The sequence below is a fragment of the Panthera onca genome, chromosome D1 (genome assembly GCF_046562875.1).
Source record: "Panthera onca isolate mPanOnc1 chromosome D1, mPanOnc1 haplotype 2, whole genome shotgun sequence".
NCBI lineage: Eukaryota > Metazoa > Chordata > Mammalia > Carnivora > Felidae > Panthera > Panthera onca.
The window spans coordinates 37,135,167-37,157,170 of record NC_138348.1 but is presented as its reverse complement, the minus strand read 5'-3'; the positions used below and the strand labels follow the sequence as shown (position 1 = coordinate 37,157,170).

Genomic DNA, 22,004 nt, shown 5'->3' with positions numbered 1-22,004 from the left:
TACATCTTAACATTACACAGATGTTATCTTAAAAGCATCAACATCACTTCAGATATGATTATCAGGATGCTTCTGATTCTCTGCCATGTTCTTTTGCCTGGGAACACTCAGCTAAGCCCCATTGGAGCTGGGCTTCTCTGAGTTCTGAGATGGGAGAATGAGACCACTTAGTTTTGTTCTCATGGGCAAAATTTCCTTTTATTTTCAGCTAAATAGAGCTATCATCACTGGAGAGTGAAATCCCACTGTTAATATTTCAGAAACCAAGTCAGTTTCTGAGTGTAAAATATGCATGTTTTTCTTTTGAAAAGTAAAACACTCAGCAAAAACAGGTCAATAAACACTGAAAGATCTTTTTAATGACAATGCCTTGATATCCATTGCTGAAAAATGTTCCTGTAAATTCACCCTCTTACAGACTGCAGAGTTAAGATTAGCTTTATGATAAAAGTGAACTTTTTTTTTATATTTTGGTTTGGGGCCATAATCAATAATTAATATCTTAGTGGAGCTTTTTATATTTTTATTTTTGAGTACTTCCTTAATTTTGAACAAAATTTATGACCATTTGAAAGAAACATACTTGGTGAATATTTTCATTAGTCTCCTATTTCAATCCATGGCCTAATTAAATGTTGCTTAAAGTAAATATACTCTTATACAAAATTTATTAATTAATGCATCCTAATTAAAGCACTTGACTCTGACTACTAAGAACATCACATGTGTTCATGTAGGTGAAATTTCCTTCCAAATGTAAATCTATCTTTAAATTACTTCAAAACAGAATAAAAATGGGCAAAACTGCAAGAACCTATAAACTATCTGTTAACTATAAACTTATTCATTTATCTCTAAACTTATCTGCCCTAAAAAGGGGGAGTTTTTAAAATGTCTCCCCCTAACTCTAGTGAAATAGGCCCCGGATGTCTTTTGTTTGAAAATTCTAGTCTAGTTAATAGTTTGAATGAATTCTCTCATTCAGGGCTCAGTTTGGAAGCTAAACCATGTCATCTAGACTAATCTCAAAAATTGTGTCATGTGCCAGAAAAATAAAAACACCATTCCTAGAACCTCTTCATAAAATCCTTAACCAGAAGAGCCTTCTCCTAGCCCTTTGCATTGTTTTTTCAATGAGACAAAACCAAATTCATTGCCCTTTCATTACTCACTCTAGTCTTCTATAACTGGAGTATACAGAAGATTTTTGTGCCTTCAACCTTCTTGCTATCTTTAGTTTGACCCTTATTCAGTGGGAAAGCAACAAACTCTCTTTTCCAAAACCCTAAAATCTTATAGCCAAAAAGGAATACAAAAGAGTATAGATTTGTGAAAGCCTCGCAAAGTAGAAATGTGAAGTGGTATAGAATTAATCATGGAAACCAGAACGGAGCAGCCTTTTGGAGAGTAGGAAAAAAAAGACCTATTTGGTGACTAAGTTGGCTTGCAGGTGCGGGCCCCTGCCCCAGGGGAATGTCATGATTTACAGCCTGTTGACATCTCCAGACAGACAGGAAGCCAATGAACCGTATTTAAGTGTGCATTTTGGGACTAGCTGACTCTACCTTAGGCAGCTTGAAGTATTTAAAAGCCAATATAAGCAGAGATTTGGAGCTTAGTGTTGATTTTCTATGTTCAGTGGCAGAGCTAATTTTCAACATTCCCAGATAAAGAAAAGCCTCCAGGGCAAGGTTTTCTGCACAAGACTTTGTTACCAACTTCATTCAAACTAAGTCTACTTTGTATCGGATATGGTGAAGGCTGTTGTTACTCTAGTAACATATTTTTTATTATTTTACTTTGAAAAAAAGAGAGAGAGGGAGGGAGGGAGGAAAGGAAGAAAGGGAAAAGAGGAAGGAAGAAAGAGAGAAAGAGAAAGGAAAGAAAGAAAAAGAAAGAAAGAAAGAAAGAAAGAAAGAAAGAAAAAAAATATGCAGCCTATTCCTGAAAGGTGGCCTGATTCCACCAACAATTACAAATGAAATCATATTTTCCAATTGGCTTAATTTGTACTTTGAAATATGATGCTTTTACTTATGACTGACTTTTAATTGGCTGCGAATTCTAGTGTGTTAAATTCCTCTAGCTTCACTGCCCAGTTTGTGTTATTCTCTTAAGAACATTAAAACATAACACAATTTTATGCCTTGATGGACTAAGAATTCAAAGAAATCCAGGGAGATTAAAAAGGGTGAGGTAGTAGCAAAGCTGAATTTATAACTTGCTGTGTGACAATCCAGCACTGAGATATTTTCTGCTGTTGAAACTGGTATAAAGAAAGCCTGTAATAAGTTCTTTTGTAAAGGATACAAACAATAGTAATAATATAAACAGTAGTGATAATACTACTTTACATCTTAGTATTCAGGCTGTTACATTATTTCATCTGGTGGTGTAATATATTTTTCAAAAGCTTTGCCCAAAGTACCTTAGTGCTGTAGTTTCCTAGTGGTACAACCTTTGATATGTCAATTACCAACACATTTTCAGAGGCTATGCCATGTATTAGACCCTGTACCGAGCATATAATGGATACTCCTTTAAAATTCCTTCTAACATTATTAAAACACAGGAGTCAGAATTTCCATTTTCCATTGAACTTAAAAGGAGCCTCAGAAATAATGTACGTCAAGATGCCCAAATGTGCTGGATACATTAAAGATGGTCAGTCAGCAGTAGTTGCTTTTCCAACATTCTCCCTCCCTCCCTGCACTGTTCCATAGGACCTCTAGGGCAGGCCATTTTCATTTCTACTTTCCTGATAGAAAACAGACTTCCAGAGGTTAAGTGACTTGCTAAATTTAAAGAATAGGTCAATGGCACAGTTAGCTCAAGTCTACCTCAGGGAAAAATGATACACAAATCTCCACGTGAGTGTTGTTGGTACTTGTCAACAGTAATGAGATGCTGGGTTGGGTTCAGTGTAATTAATGAAGTAGCAGAAAGGAAAAACAAAAGATGTATTTGGGTTGGTTTTGGACGGGGTTTTAAATCTGGAAAAACTTTTGGTAAATCATTTCTATGCACTTACTATTGACATGTTTTATGACAATGATAGGCAATTAAAGATCCAGAATAATGAAACCACATTCATATTTGGAACCCCAATCATTGTTATATGACACTATGAGGTTTTTTTTTTTCATTCACATAGTAGCTATTGAGTACCTGCTGTGTGCCAAGATCTATGCCAGCTCCTGGGGATGCTGTGAATCAGACTGTGGGCTCCACTGTTACAGATTTGCAGGCTAGTGCATGCTGTCCTTATGTCCCATGAACTGAATAATATATGTAAAACGTTAAAAATGCAGTAAATGGTGCCTAGGTCTTTTAGCTAATGATTTATGTAAGTAAAAATTATTATGTTCATTAGAGACATTTCCCCAAATGGCTATTGTTCGGTTGAGTTGTGGCAGCTTAAACTGTTTTGTACTAAATTCCAGGTTTTCAGCTTTCAAAGAGCCTCTGACACATCATACATCCTCAGCCTCTAAATTCTGAAAAAAATCAGATATTGAAATACGAGCGTTGCAAATGGAACATCAAATAGCACCTTTATTACTGATAAGATGCATGTTCACAGGCATGCTCAGCATCTTTAACTGACCTCTAGAAGTTGGCCAATTTAACTACCTAATTACAAAGATGAGTCAGGGTGGAGTTTTCTTTAAAAAAATTTTTTTTAATGTTTATTTATTTTTGAGAGAGAGACAGAGTGTGAGTGGGGGAGGAGCAGAGAGAGAGGGAGACACAGAATCCGAAGCAGGCTCCAGGCTCCGAGCTGTCAGCACAGAGCCCGACATGGGGTTCGAACTCATGAATCTCAAGATCATGACCTGAGCTGAAGTCGGACACTTACCGACTGAGCCACCCAAGTGCCCCAAGGTGGAGTTTTCCAATGGGGCCTTTTTGAAGGCAGCCTCTTCCCTAGAAGAAGGAGGAACTGAGTCAAGTATGCTCAGTTGATTCTTAGATTTTACAATTTGATAAATTCCTTCATCTTGATGGAGAAGAGTGAGTAATGAAAGAGAGAGGCCAGGAATTAAACTAACTGAACACCCTCAACAGAACAAAACATCAAGAGTGGAGAAATTGCTTCCTTTACAAGTATGTACTGAACACATGTGATGATGTTAGTTAAGGTAACAAGCTGTTAGAAAAGGACAATAATCTAAGCTTTTGCATTTAATGATCTTTTTAATATACTATTCATACTAAAGTAGTAGACATACCTTCTACATAGTCTCTCTATATAGATTATTTACTTTGTAGGTTATTAGTAACCTATTTTTTAATATTTCCAAGGGACTTTTTCCTCTTCTTTCTTTCTTTTTCTCTCTCCCTTTTCCCCCCTCTCCTTTCCTCTCCATGTAATCACCTGATTAAAATCTCAGAGAAAAAGAGCCTCAGCCCTGCACTCAAAAAATTTGGATTTCCTTGTCTTGCTCCTAGCTAGTTCTGCACCCTGTCTGGATTGTTATTCTGTAAAAATGTAAGAGTATAACTAGATGATCCCAAAGGTCCTTCACAGCTCCCAAATTCTGGAATTATCTTTGGTCTTCTCCACCTAAATAAACTGATATGCATCTAAGAAACCAAACCAATTTTAAATTTAGCCTAAGAAAAATATAATTATGGGAGATAAGAATGCTGATAACAACTACATCTCTTTTTTCCTTGAACTCCTATGGCACTGATAATTTATAACACATAATTTTTAATATATTATTATTCTAAATTTCTACTCTATTTCCTCCCTATTCATTTTCTTCCACCATACCCCTATATATGCCTTCATTATGTTGTTTTTAATTAATTAATTAATTTCTTTATTTTGAGAGACATTTATTTTGAGAGACAGCACAAGTGAGGGAGGGGCAGGGAGAGAGGGAGACAGAGAAATCCCAAGCAGGCTCCACACTGTCAGCACAGAGCCTGATACAGGGCTCCATCCCACCCCTGTGAGATCATGACCTGAGCCAAAACCAAGAGACAGATGCTTAGCTGACTGAGCCCCCCAGGTGCCCCTGTTCTTTAAATTTTATTAAATGTTACTTTGTTTTATTTTTGAGAGAGAGAGAGCCAGAGAGAGACAGAGAGCCAGAGAGAGACAGAGCATGAGCGGGGGAGGGGCAGAGAGAGGGAGACAAAGAATGTGAAGCAGGCTCCAGGCTCTGAGCTGTCAGCACAGAGCCCAATACTGGGCTCGAACTCATGAACCACGAGATTATGACCTGAGCCGAAGTCAGACGCTTAACCAAATGTGCCACCCAAGTGCTCCTCCTTGTGTTGTTTTTAAGAGTATAACATATGACACAGTATAACCCATATAGTACATTGCTCTGGGCTCATAGGAGTTGTACAATTAGCAGCGAATAAGGATGTTTACCTTGGGGATTGCTATTTTTGTCTTTAACAAGTTTGTGTTCAAAATAGAAATTCAGTTATAACATTAATCTCAAAGCTAGTAAATCTGAAAGCTGAAGACTAAACTTTACATGCTAATTCATGTTATTGCCTCAATATATTACATGGGGTATTTTTATTCTTAATATGTCAGGTGTCTATTAGTGTGTGTGTATACATATCTAAACATAAGTGTGTATGTGTGTGTATCTTTATTTACAGACCTATATCTTCAAAACACACATCTATAGATACATATATCTAAATCAGATATATGTGTTTTTTCCTGCTTTAAAGGATGCCAGTTTAAGAACTTACTATTTCAATGCCAGAGAAAGTTAGTTTTAAAGTCAGCAATTTGGTCCTATGCAGTTCATGATCAAACGTAACATATGGCAAGTCTGTCTTTATAAGTTATGCATGTGTATTGATCTGGTGTCTTTTAAAAGGTATGGTGTGGAACCTCCTGGTTTGATAAAATTGGAAAAAGAGATTGAACAAGAAGAAACACTTTCTGCCCCTTCTCCTTCACCTTCTCCTTCATCAAAGTCTTCTGGAAAAAAGAGTACGGGGAACTTACTGGATGATGCAGTAAGTAAAATTGGTTGGACTTCTTACTAGCACTTTGTCGTTTTTGAACTTCAGAACTCATTCTGTATAATTTCTTATCAGTCTAACCTTTGAAATTCATTTTGAAATCCTATGAAAAAGTTTGTAGTCCTACAACAGTTGAAGTAGCTAATCTGTGATTCAAAACTGAGCCAGTCATTTGCAACAAAGTATCACTTAATTCTACCGAGCAGTATCTAAAATTTTAGGCTGATTAAGTTGGCTTCCTAAAAGTTACCTTTACAAACAGTTCAACCTTGATAGTTTTGGTTCACGGTTCTTCATTTCACAGATAAGGAGCCTAAGGCATGAGGTCTTGAGGTTTGTTAAAGAAGAGAACACAAACATACCACAGGGAACATAATGGCCCTTTGGTGCCTGCCTGCTAAGGGTCAGGATCCATCATTGTTTTTCAAGTGCTGTTGTTATCAGAGGATGCGTTTCTTGTTGAAGAAGCTGAAACTTTGGGGTTGAATCACCTGCTGAGGGGAGAGGAGCTTCAATCCCAACCGGGTTTTGCCAACTGTCTGGGGTCCCCACCCTTCTACTTAGCAAAGTCCCAGAGTCACAGTCTTTGGCAGATTAGGAAATAGTTTCATTATACCCTCATAATCACACAAAACAGATTCTGGGAGTAACAGCAAACTGGATGAATTAAAATGCTCTGGCTACCTCTGTTGTCTGTTAAAAGTAGCTTTTGGTTATAGGAAGCGTGTTTGATGATGTGCAAGCATTCATCTCCCAGCACATCTAATTTGAGTGCAAATCTAAAAAGTACTGATGCAACTTTTCAAAAAACTGGTTACCTTAGGGATGTGAGACTGAAGTATGTCTCCGACATGGGCAAAGTCCTTAGAAACTAGCAACAACCATAACACCAGTTATGTGGGCTAGGCAGGACTGCAAAGCAGTGCTGGCCCATAGCTTGGTTTCCTTCTCTAGGGTCTGAGCTGCAAAGTGCTGGGAAAATGGCTGACTGACACTATAGGCTGCAGAGACATTGCCTCATCTTTTGCTTTTCCCCATGTGACACAATGGCCTATATTGCAGATTCAGATAAGCAGAAGTGCAACAGTTTGACAGATTGAGAATTTCCATTTCTAAGGGGAACAAGCTTAACCTTAGCTTGTCAGGGTATCTTAGCCAATACCAATTTAATTGAGTTTTCTTTTGTTCAATCCACTCAGGAATTAAAGACTAAGCAGGGCATGTTAATACAACGCCATCTAAAAGGATTTTATAACCACAGGACTGTTTTTAGGTTTGGTCACATGCCTTGCTTGCTTCTCATAATTATCATTTTTATTAGAAATAAAGGAAGTTAAATAAAATATTGTATTAATAGTAGATAATGGTGTGTTATTTATAAAATGATGAGAACATTTTTTTTTCCTTTCCTAGCTATACTTCTTGGATTCAACTTATTTTAGAGTGAGATGTTCCTTTAGTCTTTCTTATAAAGTGTTTCTCTGGGGCTACTGCACTTGATTTTTTTTCCCTTTTTGTCTTAGCTGTGACCTCTGTTCACTTTCTCCAATGCGTTATATGTAGAGTTCTGGCCAAGTCAATGCTTAGACTTTTAATGAGTAAATTTCTGAACCAAATGAATTTTTTTTTAGTTCTCAAATTATGAGACCACTTTCTGGTGTTTGATACTGTTTACTGTTCTGTTCTTATAATTTTCTCCCCTGAACATTATTGCTACCATATTGATTAGCAAAAAATGCAACTGGGACTTGATTAAAATTATATAGGGGTTCCCTGTGACATTCCAGGGTAATGCCCAAACTCATTTATATGCTACATGAGCCCTCCATGTTCTGGCCCATTTTGTCTTTCCTTGACTTTTTATCCTCTGGACTTATTCTTGCATTCTGATATATCCATTGTAAGCATGTCTGCTAATCCCAAATTTCTAAGGAAATTTTATATTCTGTGTTTTTCCTCACTTGCTTTCCTCACCAGAATTCTGCTTACTCACCCTTTGAATGTTCATTTAAGTACTCTTTCATCTTTTAAAATTCAGTTTGCACAGCCTCCTGTAAACTTTGTTGGCATCTCTTATCCCAGGCAAAATGGACAAATTAGTCCTTGATGCCCCCAAAGTTTTGTGTATATTTAATGAGGGATGTGCCTTATTGGGCATAAATGCCCATTCTTCTCTGGGTGTAATTCTCGTTCTCAGTGACAGGACCATATTTTATTCATCTCTATCACACTGGATAAATTAACAGCGTAGGTAATAAACGTTTAAAAAAGCTTCTGCCTTTTTTCCATTTATGAAGAAAAGCCATGTGTACTGGGGATATGTGTACTACTCAACCATGCTGTAGCTTTGCAGAGGGTGGAGACATTGCCACTTGAAGCCATTTACATGAACCTGGGAGAAGTAGCCAGAAAGGGTCCATTTTTTTCACCAGCTTGTCCAGTGTGTGATCATCCTCATCTTGAGTAGAGGAGAACAATGACAGGAGGGAGAAGGTGGTGCAATAAGTATGAAAGGGACTTTTGAAAAGTTTTGCCAATATTCCAGCTGAGTAGAATGAGATGGGCACTGTCTTTAAGATGGCCAGATTGTCACTCTCTGGTGGTCCTCTCTACTCCAGGCTCTGCTCACTCCACTGCAAACAAAGAAGGGGATTTCAGAAGAGCTTTAAACACCCTTTAACATTTACCAAATGGAGTTTGGGAACATAACCATCTATTTAGTTAAGGGGTTTTAACTGAATGTAGGAAACGTGTAAAGTGGATATTTCTGTATTGTTGCCAGCTAGAATACTATGTTTTAAAAGTCTTTAAACCAGCCTTTCTCAAATAGTGTTTAATCAAACACACTGCCAGATGCCCCATGGGGAAAACAATTCTGTGGTTATGTTAGTCTGAGAAATGCAGCTTACTACAGTCCCTGTCTGGAGTTTGGCAGTGCTCTTTGGCATGTCAAAGGCAGTAGTGAGTTCTATAATATGGTCTTGTTTAATCTGGAATTTTCCAAACTTATTTGGCCACAGGAAGTCTCTTACAGTCTCCTTCATGCTACATTGGGGAAATTGCGTTGAAATATTCACATTCTGCTCAAGTGATAGTTTCTCATTGGCGTATTTTATTTCAGGGACAGTGGAACAAAGACAAAAAATAATCTGAGATTCACTAATGGTTTAAATCCGAGCTTCATATGTCAAATAGATAGAGTTCCTATGGCAACTGCTTCACTGTATGTAAGGCACATATAGCCATTGGGGAGTTGAAAGTCATGAACTGCAGAATGCACTGTAGAATAAGGTATAAGATAGAAATTGCTTGCAAAGTCCCTGTGTTTATTTAATAATATTGACTATTTTTACTCTGGAAAAGTTATTATTTTACTAAAAAAAAAGGGAAAGGAAGGAGAAGAAAGACGGGGAACAAAAGAAAAAAGGGGGGAGAGGGAAGAGAGAAGAGTAAAGAAAAAGAAAGAGAAGCTGACCTGTGCTAAGATATCATATTCCAATGAACAGTTCCAGCAATAACTGCCAGTTTGAAACTTTCAGTGTTTCCTCACATTTCTTTTGAGAAATTGTGGAAAATTGAAAAAAGAAATTGGTGACCTTTATGCAAATAATCCGTGCCACCTTCTTTAATCAAGATATCATCAGAGAAACACAGTGGAGTCCATTCAGATGAATATATTCTCCAGATGTCCTGATAGAGGGAATCAGCTGTGATAAAACAGTGGGGTTAGGTTGAGTTCTCTGTTTGCCTTCCCTCATGGTGAGCGCATTCCCACACAATGAATTGAATACAGTTCTAAGAAACCATTCTTACTTTCTTCCTCTTCTCCATCAACTTCCTCAGTCTGGGGATGAGAGATAGTATAATTCTGAGTAATCAGGCTCCTCTTGAAATCCTATTTCAGCAGAAAATTGGCTGGGTTCCTGGCCAAAAACAGAACACCTGCCAGACTGACTTATCCCAAGGTAATATTAGAAGCACAGATGTCATCAGTAACTGTTGACTTAACAATATATTTCCACTACCCACAGTCTGGCCTTGTCTCTTCCATTTCTGCCTCCACCCCTCACACAACTACAAAAAAGCCCTTGGTTTTAAAAAAACAAGTCCATTTTCAAAGCTAGGAAGGCATTGGAGAAGGGCAGGTCACTTGAGAAAATGTTCCTTGTGTTTTACTTCATTTCATCCCAATAGTTTCTTTGTTTTGTATAAGAACATTTCAAGGTGGAAATACTTTCCATATATAATTGTGATTGTATTGTCTTAGCAGAGGAACCACTTGGACACCAGTCTACTGTTTTGTCCAGTTACTGTGTGGCAGTGAAGCTGTGCCAAGTATGGCTCTCCTAAAGTTTGGGCCATGTGTTTTTACAATGCTCACTGCCTGATTTTCTTCTGGATGGCCAAAGTCCTTCTCCCTCCCTCCCTTCTTTTCATCTCTCCCTTCTTTCCTTCCTCCCTTTCTTACGGAAGCCCTTATTGGGGTGAAAAGTTATGGTATAAATTAGCAGTGGTATAAATTCAACATAATTTATATATAGTTGTCCTATGTATACATCTTTATTTTAAACACATTTTAAGAGACATATATAGAAAGAGATACACATAGAGGGACTCTGAAAACAGCCTACGTTCATTGACACCTCCATACCCCAGAATGTGGTTCCTCATTATGGAAGGGAATGACACTTGTATTACCCAATTTTTGTACTTCTTGTTCGATAATTGCCATCTTGTTCAAGAATATCCCTTCAAAAAAATCCCTAGGGGCAGAGTTCTCTTAATACTGGGGTGGGTGGGTGTATATAGCTGTGAGCCAAGTTTTATACAGTACAAAAAATTCATAACTCAAAGACATGGGCCCAATCACTAACTTAATGATTGTTAGGTAGCTTCCTCATTTTTCAGTGAAAACCATTTCTACTATTCTTTGAATCCAGTCTTGATTTTATTGCATTAATTTCCCCCTGTGTCCTATATAGGCACATGTCTTATTTACCATTCATTTATTATTCAATATGCATTTATTGAACACATATTCCATTAAGGCATCATGCTTTATTTCAAGAAGTTAAAACTGTAATGAGATATTATCTTAACCCAATGTAACTCACAATCAAGCAAAGAGACATTAAGGTTAACCAATAACTGAGACACAATTTGCTATGGTAAAAATAAGTACCAAGAGTTACAGGTTTGTATGTTGGTAAAATCAGGGATTCTGGAGGGGGCTGATGAAAACATACATCCTGAGGTTGATTCTCTTTCCCTCAGCAATAGTGTTAATTCTTTATAGGTCTTCACTGAGGCATATTGTATAGTTCTTAAGGTAAGTTTTGCTTCAGGATTCCTCCACCCTTTCTAGTTTTCCCTCTAGTGTCTTATGCTTCCATTCTTTCTAAAACCTCTCTTATTCTAGGGAAACTAAGCTGTTTGAGTCCTTCACACCAACATGCACGTGTGTTCATGTGTCACTCTTCCCGTGGTTTTTACCTAGTGGAAGGCTGATTAAAGTCAGACATTGAGTTGAGGGACTATTTGAGTTTCTTTAATGAAAAAACTCCTGGGGCACCTCTGTGGCTCAGTCGGTTAGGTGTCTGACTCTTGGTTTTGGCTCAGGTCATGATCTCATAGTTCTTGAGTTCAACCCTTGCATTGGGCTCTGTACTGTCAGTGCGGAGAGCCTGCTTGGGATTTTCTCTCTCTCCCTCTCTCTCTCTGACCCTCCCTTGCTTGTACTCTTTCTCTCTCAAAATAAATAAATGTAAAATGACAAAGCTCCAGGAACCATATCTTTGTGGTAGAAAGAATTTGGGTGAGGGGAGCCCAAGTGAATTCCTTTAGAATCTAAATTTGTTCTATCTAGCTTCTCAAATGCAGGCGGCACATGGCAACCTTTCTTTTCTTTCTTCCATGGTGACTTTGGCTCAAAACACAGGAAATTATTGTTCTGGTTGGTTTGGTTGGTTGGTTAGTTGGAGAGAGGACAGTTATGAGATACAGCATGGCATCATGTCAAGGAAAACATAAGTATAAACTTGTTCCTAAAATCTTGGACTATCCAGGGGCACCTGCGTGGCTCAGTTGGTTAAGCATCCAGCTTCGGCTCAGGTGATGATCTCACAGTTCGTGAGTTCGAGCCCCGCATTGGGCTCTGTGCAGACAGCTCAGAGCCTGAAGCCTGCTTCACATTGTGTGTCTTCCTCTCTCTGTGCCCCTCCCCTGCTCATGCTCTGTCTGTCTCTCTCTCTCAAAAATAAACATTAAAAAAAAATTTTTTTTTAAATCATGGACTATCCATTATCGTCTAAGAGCCACAACTGTTTATAAGTGTTGTGTGCATATCACTTAGATTATGTATTTTTTAAAGAGTAGCGAGATAGAGAAAATAGAGATGGACTTCGATATTCAGACATGAATTCTATAACATGTAAATTGTAAGATACTGCCACACAAATAGGTTTTGGTAGGTGAGGTTTACTGAGGTGGAGTGAATTTCTGGGTGACTCTGGGTGAAATAGAGACAACTTCCTAAAGGAAATCTTAGAGTTCAAAATAATATGAAACAATGGGTTCATTTTTTAAAAATAATAATTTAATTCTCATTTATTTTTAAAATGGTAAAATTAATATCATCACAATTATAGTAAGGAAATTTTACTCTGTTAGCATACATTCTGTTCTAGCTTTTAATCTATTTATCTTGGCAACCGGATGTACACTATCTTTTTAATTCTCCCCAGTGAGAACCTTACTCATTATTCCTCCACTGCCAAGGGATTTGCTCATCATTATCCTCCAGCATCATTATTATTGTCATCATCCAACTTATGCCTTAGTGCAGTTATTTGGCCTTCAGAAAATGCCTTCAGGGCCTGACTTTTACATAGTTAGGGTGTAATGTGATATTTCTGTGCTCATATCATGTCCATAGTTTAATATAGAACAAATTTGAAAACATTAATGGTCCAGGGCCTTTGAGCCCATGGAACAAATCAATCTAAATGGAACCTGATTAAGGAAAATGAACTTGCTTGCTTTTCTCTTTCAGGTGAAGCGAATTTCTGAAGATCCTCCTTGCAAATGCCCGAACAAATTCTGTGTGGAGAGGCTCTCCCAAGGAAGATACCGAGTGGGAGAAAAGATCCTCTTCATTAGGGTAAAGTTTTACTTTTTACTTGGTATCTTGCCCTTTATGAGAATATTCAGGGCTTGAGTTGGTGGTTATAGGGGAAATATGACCTGTAACTAAGCAAGAACTTCCCTTACGGTGTTTACAGCTGGATTTGAAGATACCAGGTATGAACATGTTTTTAAATGTATTATACATAATTACTACTGAGGGCTAAATAAATAGAACTGTCTTTCTCTTTTTACATAGATACAAACACACACACCAAACAGATCATAGAGATCGAGTAGAATGAGAAAAAGAAAAATCAAATTCCTTTTCTGTTTACACATTTAGTTTCAAAGGAACTAACCCCCACCACCACCACTATCCACCGACCTCTGCCTCCCATCCCCATGGGAAACAGAAATAGTGTTCTGTCCTAGTCTTCCATATTCCAAGTTTAGGACATGATCATCCTATTGGTTCTGGTAACTTTCAAATGATTTGAACATGATTTGGGTTCAGAAGTTTGGGTAATGAACCAGAGCGAGAAGAATGAAAGCTCATTCCAATGGCATGGTTAAATAGTGACCGCCATTTCTCACTTAGTGTTCTGGGTTAGAATAAAGAAATGTGGATGTGTGCCAATGAATGTTCTGGTGGTCTCTGTCCGTTTTACAATCATTTACAATCATTAATGTCCATTTTACTAATGAAAAATCTGACTAGATACCACAGGAGGTTTTAGGCTGTTACTAGGGGCTCAAAGTAACATTTCGTGCCTTTCACTTGATCTGTTTTGTTAATAATCAAAATCATTTAATCTCAAAATAAGTTTGTGACTTTTCCTAAGACCAAGATTCTTCTTTTCAAAAACGAGAAGACGAAAATACAGTACTGACATATACCTAGAAATCTGCAATTCATAAGTATTTTTCCACCATATTTTTTAGTCATTTCCTAAAGAACAGAGGTTATGATTCAGAGGAACTGTATTCTCTCATTTGAATAAGTTGAAGTATCTTGCTTGTTATTCTGTTTTGTAGAGCAGAATGAGTGTGTACATCAAGTACCATCAATGAAAATTCCTAACAATACTCAAAGTCAGTGATGACCCAGTAGCAATTTTGTCACTGTAAAGTTTTCTTAATTTCAACTTTTGACTGAAAATTATTCATGTGAGAATTTTTTAAGACTCTACAGCATATAATTAGAAGAAAAGTTTAATCATAATTAGTCCTCAAAAATAATGTCAATCATTTTGTATTTTAATCTAATTTTAGAACCATGTTATTGATTTTTTAAAAAAATTCCAGCTAATAATTGCTATTTTGCTTTGTAATGGCAATGAAAAAAAATATAATGATATGTGACCATTAAAGGTTTGAGAACAAATCTGCAAGAATGTCCTCGCTCAGATAGACAGTTGCCTTAGTAATTCCTTATTGTTCTCTAATTCCTTATTACAAAGATTACATACATGTTTATTTTTACCAAGCTGCCTTCTTTTGCTTTTGCTTTAGTACATTAAAAAATAAGGATTTAGCAAATGTGTTTACATTTGACTAGGTTGATCTTTCTCGATTGAAACTCATGCTTCTTGAGAACATTAGGCCTTAGTGCCTGGAATCAAAACATAGGGCTTCATTTATTTAGAAATGTTAACAAACACATGATCAGTAAATTAGATGCTTTTCCCTATAATGTAACCCAATATCTTTAGGCAAAAATATATATCACATATGTCTATTTCTGTCTGGTCTTCCATATTGAGTCAGTGGTCTGAGAATTTAATACCCACGTTTATAAATAACCTGAATTTATATCATATTGGACAGATAAAGTATTTTTTGATGCTCTGTTTTTGTGTTCAGAAAATGGTTTCCTTTCAAGTGAAATCTTTTCATGGCTTGTTTCTAGAGGTATTGAGATTTGCTTTACTGAAAACAGTTGCCTCCAAGTCCTGAGTGATAGTGTTTGAATTTAATGTCAGTTAACAAAGCAGAACATATCGCACACATTCAGTTTCATGCTTTTGATGTTCCAAGCGCACTAAGAGGGTTAACTGGAATATGGTCATTCCCTGACTGGCCCCGCAAGTTAGGGCATCACTCAGCTATGACAAGTGCTGTAGAACAGTGTTATAATGACCCGTAGTCCTCCCCTTTCTCTTTTGGCAACGTCCACAGGTAATTTATACTGTTTTTTTTTTTTTTTTACAACAGGTTTCACTTTAAAATTGGTCCATTTTTTTTTCAAATCCTTTTAAAAGGAAACTTACTATCATTGCATAAATTGGAAACTAAAACTGTTTGCCAAAAAAGGAAATTATATTAATACGTATTCGTTGAAATTCTTATCCCTCAGCTTGCTAGGAGTCTATTCTCCACCCCACCCCCACCATGGAGTAAGTTGATTTTAAAAACACCCCTCTCCTTGTCTCTGCTTTCCCTTTACCTCCCATTCTGTTGCGTCTAGGAGCTGAAATTTCATATGAAGACTATATTCACCTTTCATTATATGCTGTCTCCCTATTTCTTCTTCTACACTGAATTGACGAGCTAAAAAAGTCTCATTGATGTGTATGCACTTTGGCTAATACTTTTTGATTTGTGGCGCAGACCATATTTAATTGATTGTCATTTTGCACTCATTTATTGTAAGGAGCTGACAGTTACTACTCAAAAATACCTAGGGTATTGGTTTTCAAATGATCAATTGGTTGTTGCTGCTAACATCTTAACTTTAAGTTGCTCTGAACACCAGGATTAAGTACTAAGTGCCTAGAGTCAAAATCTCAAACACACTAGGGGGAATTACCTCCCTGTCCCTGAATTGCAGTTCTGTGGTTTTTATTTTTGCACTTTTAACATGGGCATATTTTAAACTTTGCCGTATCTCTTTTGAGGCTGCAAGGTATGGTCATATTTACTACATTATAAGTCAGTACATTTATGCATATTATTATGTAACATGTACAAACAGTGAAATATACATGGTATATTATCATTTATCCCCTAGTGGTCTGTCCATCCTGAGAGCAGCAGTATTTTCATATGGCCATAGTGAACTTGTCCATCCAAAGAGCAATTTAGAGTCATTTAGGTCTGTTAAGACTGTTGACTTAGCATTTACTTAAAGGTAATACAATTGCCAAAACACGGACTTTCTACCCCTTAGAAAGTCATAAATACAAGATTCTCTGAATTAGTCTGTACCTCGTACATTTACTCTTGATCTACGCTTCTCAACATAAGCCAGAGTTAACAAGTTCATTGCTAACTGATTCCAAGGTTTGTTGACAACACCCAATCACCTTACCTACGTATGGTTTTATGATTATTATGTATATGAATGCAACTTCTCCTTATACATTCAAAAAGATATAATAAGAAAAAATCAGAATGAAAAATACAAGAATGTTTGCAAATTTAGAGAGAAAGAGCCCAGAAGACATTTTTGGCAGATGTTGTCTTTGCTAAGCATATGTCTTATCTGTGAGTTTCTAGAAAGCAAAGTATGAATAACTACTTTGCATATCTGGCTATGCATGTGTACTTATGTACACAACATCTGTATGCTTATGTGGGCTTGTTTGTTTATACACATATATATCTTCATTTAAGGTTGAGAGACTAATTTCTACTCAAATATAAAGAATGTCTGAGATTTTTGACTGTGTCTTTTAGGCAAGCATGCAAGTAGTCCCCTGACAAAGTCACGATGCTCTTATTTCTAAATGTAAAAACAATTTCTTGAAGCCAGATTTTTGCCTTACATCTTCCAGTGGGTGACATTGTTTTTGAACTATCTGGTGGACAAGCAAGCTAAGTGCTTTCTCTCCTCCGAGGTATTTCAGTTATGTTTCATTGACTTGAAATTGGACAATGATGCCAAAAAGCTCCTTGTTGACTTCTGTGGTGGCAGATGTTTGGATGTTACCATTTGGCCATGCTATGTATCTCTGGAATATAAATACACGGATCTGAGGCCTAAAGTTGTGATTTTGAGGATGAGAAACATGCACATTTTCCAGTGTTTTCGTTCATTCAGTTACTTGGTTTCTACACAGGCTTCCAGTATCAAGAAGTCAGGTGCCAATATAAATCTGTATAAGCTTGTAGGAAGGGTTTTCCGAAATATTTCTTAGATGCCATGAAAATGTACTATTCAATTTGTCAGTCCCAATTCAATGATGATAATATTCTATATAAATGATAGTAACTTTTAAAGTGATCTCCCTGCGGGGTGCATGGTTGACTCAGTCAGTAGAGCATGCAGCTCTTGATTTTGGAGTCATGAGTTCAAGCCCCATGTTGAGCACAGAGCTTGCTTTTTTTAAAAAAAGAAAGACTACACTAAAAAAAAAAAAAAAAAAAAAAAAAAAAAAAAAAAAAAAAAAGTGATGTCCCAGATAAGCAGCATTGGCATCATCTAGAAAGTTGGTGGAATCGCAAATTCTTGGGCCTCACCTGGGGTGGCAGCTAGCCATCTGTTTTAACAAGCCCTCTGGGTAATTCTGATGTGTGCTGAAACTTGAAACCTCTAATCTAAAGGAAAGAAACCACTACGTGAAGGAAGAGATTTGTTGTACAACAACACAATTAGAAATAATTTGCATGTCTGATGATGGAAAAATATAACCATTCAGATACTAGAAATGATCATTTTGGAAACTTTTGTGTATCATTGTGGGGAAATACTGAAGATACAATGTTAAGTAGAAAAAAAATCCAGATTTTGAAACCGTACTCACATATAAAATATCTCTCTGAAATACTTATATATTATATAAATATTTCTATATTATATACATAATATAGAAATTATATATAATTCTGATTAAGACTTGAAGAGAAGAGAAATAATTCAAAAGTTTTTAATTGTTGAGGGCATAGAATTATGAGTGAGCTTCTTTGTTGTTGTTCTGCATTTATTTCCGATGATGACATTAAAAATATGAACTCTTTAGAAGAAGAAAAATCAGCAACCTGATACCGTTGCAAATTTGAGAATAACTAAAGAGACTTGTAAAAGGCATCAGGTTAATTAGCTGACTGCTCATTTTTCTGGTCACTGGCTAAGCTTCCCATCTTCTGAAAAAGGGTACAGAGGTTTATTGGAATCGTGGTGTTATTTAGATGAGGGAGGACTTCACATTTTGCTGTATACTTGCAGCATATTGTTTCCTTGGATGAAGCTCTCACCTTTTATTCACTTCCTTTTCTGTTTTATATCTCCATTTGGAAAATGGCTCAGATTGTTTTGGGTTAGCACTAGCAAATATGCAAACATCTGAATAATGTCCCTTCTCGTTGCAGATGCCATCAGTGAGCCATACACTCAGTTTTCTCTCTCTTAGTCATTAAAGCTTTAATCATTTGATACCCCTTTCCTTTTAAGGCTCAACTTTCAGTGACATGCAAATGGTCCAATATGATAAACTGATCTCTGCCAATGCATGAAATAGGCGTAAATGGCTCTAATGAGTAGAACATCCCTGGGGTAAGATCTTTACACCACATAGTTGCTCTAATGTCCTGGTTATAGGAATCTCTGGCAAAAAATACAAGCCAGGGGAATCACATGTTGTGAGGTAGTTGACTTTTTTTGTGTGTGCTACTTGATTTGGGCACTAATATGCTGAATAGTCTTTTACTTAATTACACTTTGTCACTACTCTTAACATCGTACTTTAGCATTGTTCAAAGAGTGTTCCAAGGAAAAACAGCTCCAGAAGATGTTCAAAGATATTATTTGTAAAGAACAGTTATCACGCTAAAGAGTTTAAACAGGACTCCTTTTATTGAACTGACTCTATTGGCCTCTGTCTGCGCACATGGTAGATCTCATTTTAACCTCTCCTCCTGATGGAACATACTGTTGCCATTCTTACTTTACAGATGAGGAAACTGAAACATGGAGGTTGAATAACTTCTCAAACTGATAAGCTCATGAGAGATAAAAGTGGCATTCACAGGCCTAACTCCCAAATTTACACTCTTTACCACAAAGCAATACTAATTTTTTTTTTTTTTATCTGAGATTATCTGGGATTTCTCCAAGGGTTGAATATACTCATATGATCTATTAATTCCTACAGTGAGATGTACTATTTAACATTTTCTAAAATGTATCCCACCATGGAAAGTTTCTCTCTCCAGCCCTTCCCCTCCCGCCCTGCCCCCTGCATTCCCCCCACCCCCCCACTCCCAGCATCACATCATCCTGGGATAGGAGGTCATGAAAACATACTTCGGGGAAGACATTATCAACTGAAGCAAATTAAGAAAAATAATTTAATTTAAAAAAAAATCTATTGAAATGAAAGTTTTCTACTATTTGCCAGAGTTGCAACCCATATATATTGAAGTACTGCTAAGAAATACTGAATTTATGCTCATTTTTACTTTCAAGTTCCATTTGGAAATTATGACATAAGGAATGACTGGAAAATCTTTAAAGGAAAGAGGGCTAAAATGTAACAAGTATCATTTATAGCAGCCATTTCAGCAGGTGCCTTGTATATATTGCCTCACTAGATTCTCTCCATCTCACAGCTGGTTTTGAAATTGCTTTTATCTTTTTGTTACAGATGAAAATACAAAGTCTTAGGGAGTTTAAAGTCTCAAGTAGGTAGTATGATAAACAATTTGAAGTCCCAGCTCCCAAACGCATAATACTACACTCCTCTCGAAGCTGTCTCCCTAGGGCATGTCCATCAAATACAAGTATGCTATTCCACAAGGCTGGTCCTCTAAAAAGGACCTGCAGCTTTTTATAATATATTTAAGGCTCAACCACCTAGTAGTGTATTCCTTATATCATCTTTACTTTAAAAATATTTGGATTGAAAAGGTCATTACAGTTGCATAATCAGTAGTGCCTACTGTATAGAAAGGGATATAATGTGTTTGACTGTATTATGATAGTGATAAAAATTATAATAATATTTATTAGGATTAGGTGTTTACTTGTATGCCAGATGCTGTTCTAAATGCTTTATATAGCCTATCTTGTTGATTAGGCAAAACAAAGTAGAACTCTATGTATTACAAAGTATATTTTCTGCACTGTTATCTTTTTGATAGAAGTCAGAATTTAATTCTTCTATATTGCCAGTAGGGTGTTGTTGAATCTTCTTGCTAATTGTAGATATTTTTAAAGTAGATTAATATCATTTCAAGACATTTTTATACCAGACCTTCACAGCTGGGTAAAATCGTATGAGGTTCCATGCTAACACTCTAATGGGTCAAGGTATTTTTCCCCCACATTTTAAGAAATGGGACTGCTTAAGGAGCCTAAAGAAAAGACAATGAATAATTTAATTGGAAGTCAGCAAAGGAATTTGAAATCTTAGGGAGTTACTTTCTTAATACTACTTTTGAATTAAATCATCTCAGATCAATGGAAAGGTCAAACACCTTGTTATTGATTCTTTGTAATTTCTTATTTACCATAAAAATTCTTCAGGTTTATACCTGTGTGATAAAGATCAATTCACTGTAACAAACCAAGCAAGAGAGGCACAAGAGCTCTGTTACTATAGCAACCCAACCTGGCAGTATCTTCTGGGACTAGCTCTAAGGGAAGGTCCAATGATAGCGAGGGATATTAGTTTCTTTTCTGCTCTTATGACACATATTGATTTACTGTGAGTAAAAAGTAGCATGGTTCCAATTGCATACCTTTCCTGGTAATGAAAAATGGGCTGTTGTGTAAAAATGCAAAGGAGTTTTAAACAACTGGCAGGGAAAATAAAACTTTCATTTATCTTAGTGGAAACATTGCACAAACAGCCATTACTCAGCAGCTGAATGTTAAAAATTCATGTTTTGAGTAACACGAATATAAACCCTTCATCTCATTTAGCAATTTATGGGAGCAGTGGTTATGATTTCAAAACTATCTAATGGCTTATATTCACTTCTATGAAAAAATATGGCCATTTTTGCCTCTGATAGATGTAAAATCTCAGGCAGCATTCATAGTGCTCTAATCCATGGTGAGAGAAACATGGCTGTTATTAGAACGTGAATGTTTTAAAATTGGATCCCTTTCTTTGCCCAACTGCCTCAAAATTGAATGCTAATTCAGGAAAAGCAAGCAACGGCATTAAAAATGTATCCAAACACTTTAATTTCAGATTTTAAATTATTTTTTATAATAGTTTTGCTCCATTAAAAACACTTTCATTTGTTTGTAACTTATTCATGTTCAGTGAGGCTGGGCTAATAACATGGATATAATTTACAATTTGGTAATACATCTCTCAAAGGACTTTGCAAATGTTAATAAGTCCTCTTCACCTTTTTTTTTTCTGAGAAAGGCATAGATCTTGGATGAATGCAAAATAGTGATTAACCATTGCTGTAAAATTTTAGCTGATGAAGTACTATCTTTCCGGTAGATTCATCTCTTGAGTCTGAAAACCTTTAACCAGGGAGAAACTGAAAGTTGACTTTGTCCAAGATTGTACTCACTACTACACCTGACACGACTTTTGAAAGCAAGGGAAAAAATGCAGTTTGATATCTCTTAAAAGAATGGAAAGATTAGCTAATATATCAGGACAGTTCTTTATGTTCTTATTGGAGAATTCACTTCATCTTCCATTGAATTGTTAACAAATGTATCAAGTGTGAAGAACAATGAATAAATGAAAACTCAAAACCAAACATCCCTTTTCCCTGAGAATTTGTCACTATTGACCACTTAGCATTGAGAAGATTTTCAAGAATTGTATCTATTTTCAGCTGACCTGAGAAGCATTTTTATCCATCTCTAACTGGATTAGCAGGATTTACCTACCATATTGTACAATACATGTCTGACTCTATTTCACCTTCAATCATTTTCTTTTGCCATTGCACTGCATCTAAAT

The 22,004-nt window shown here is 36.5% G+C and overlaps 1 protein-coding gene across 1 annotated transcript in view; it reads left to right on the top strand.

The window, feature by feature from the left end:
* The window catches only part of GAS2 (growth arrest specific 2), a 131,141-nt gene that overhangs the window by 67,413 nt on the left and 41,724 nt on the right, over positions 1 to 22,004 (top strand). Inside the window, exons 6-7 of the mRNA XM_060606219.3 lie at positions 5,856 to 5,997; positions 13,055 to 13,162. Coding sequence (XP_060462202.1) covers positions 5,856 to 5,997; positions 13,055 to 13,162 — 250 coding nt within the window. The remainder of the gene's footprint in view (positions 1 to 5,855; positions 5,998 to 13,054; positions 13,163 to 22,004) is intronic.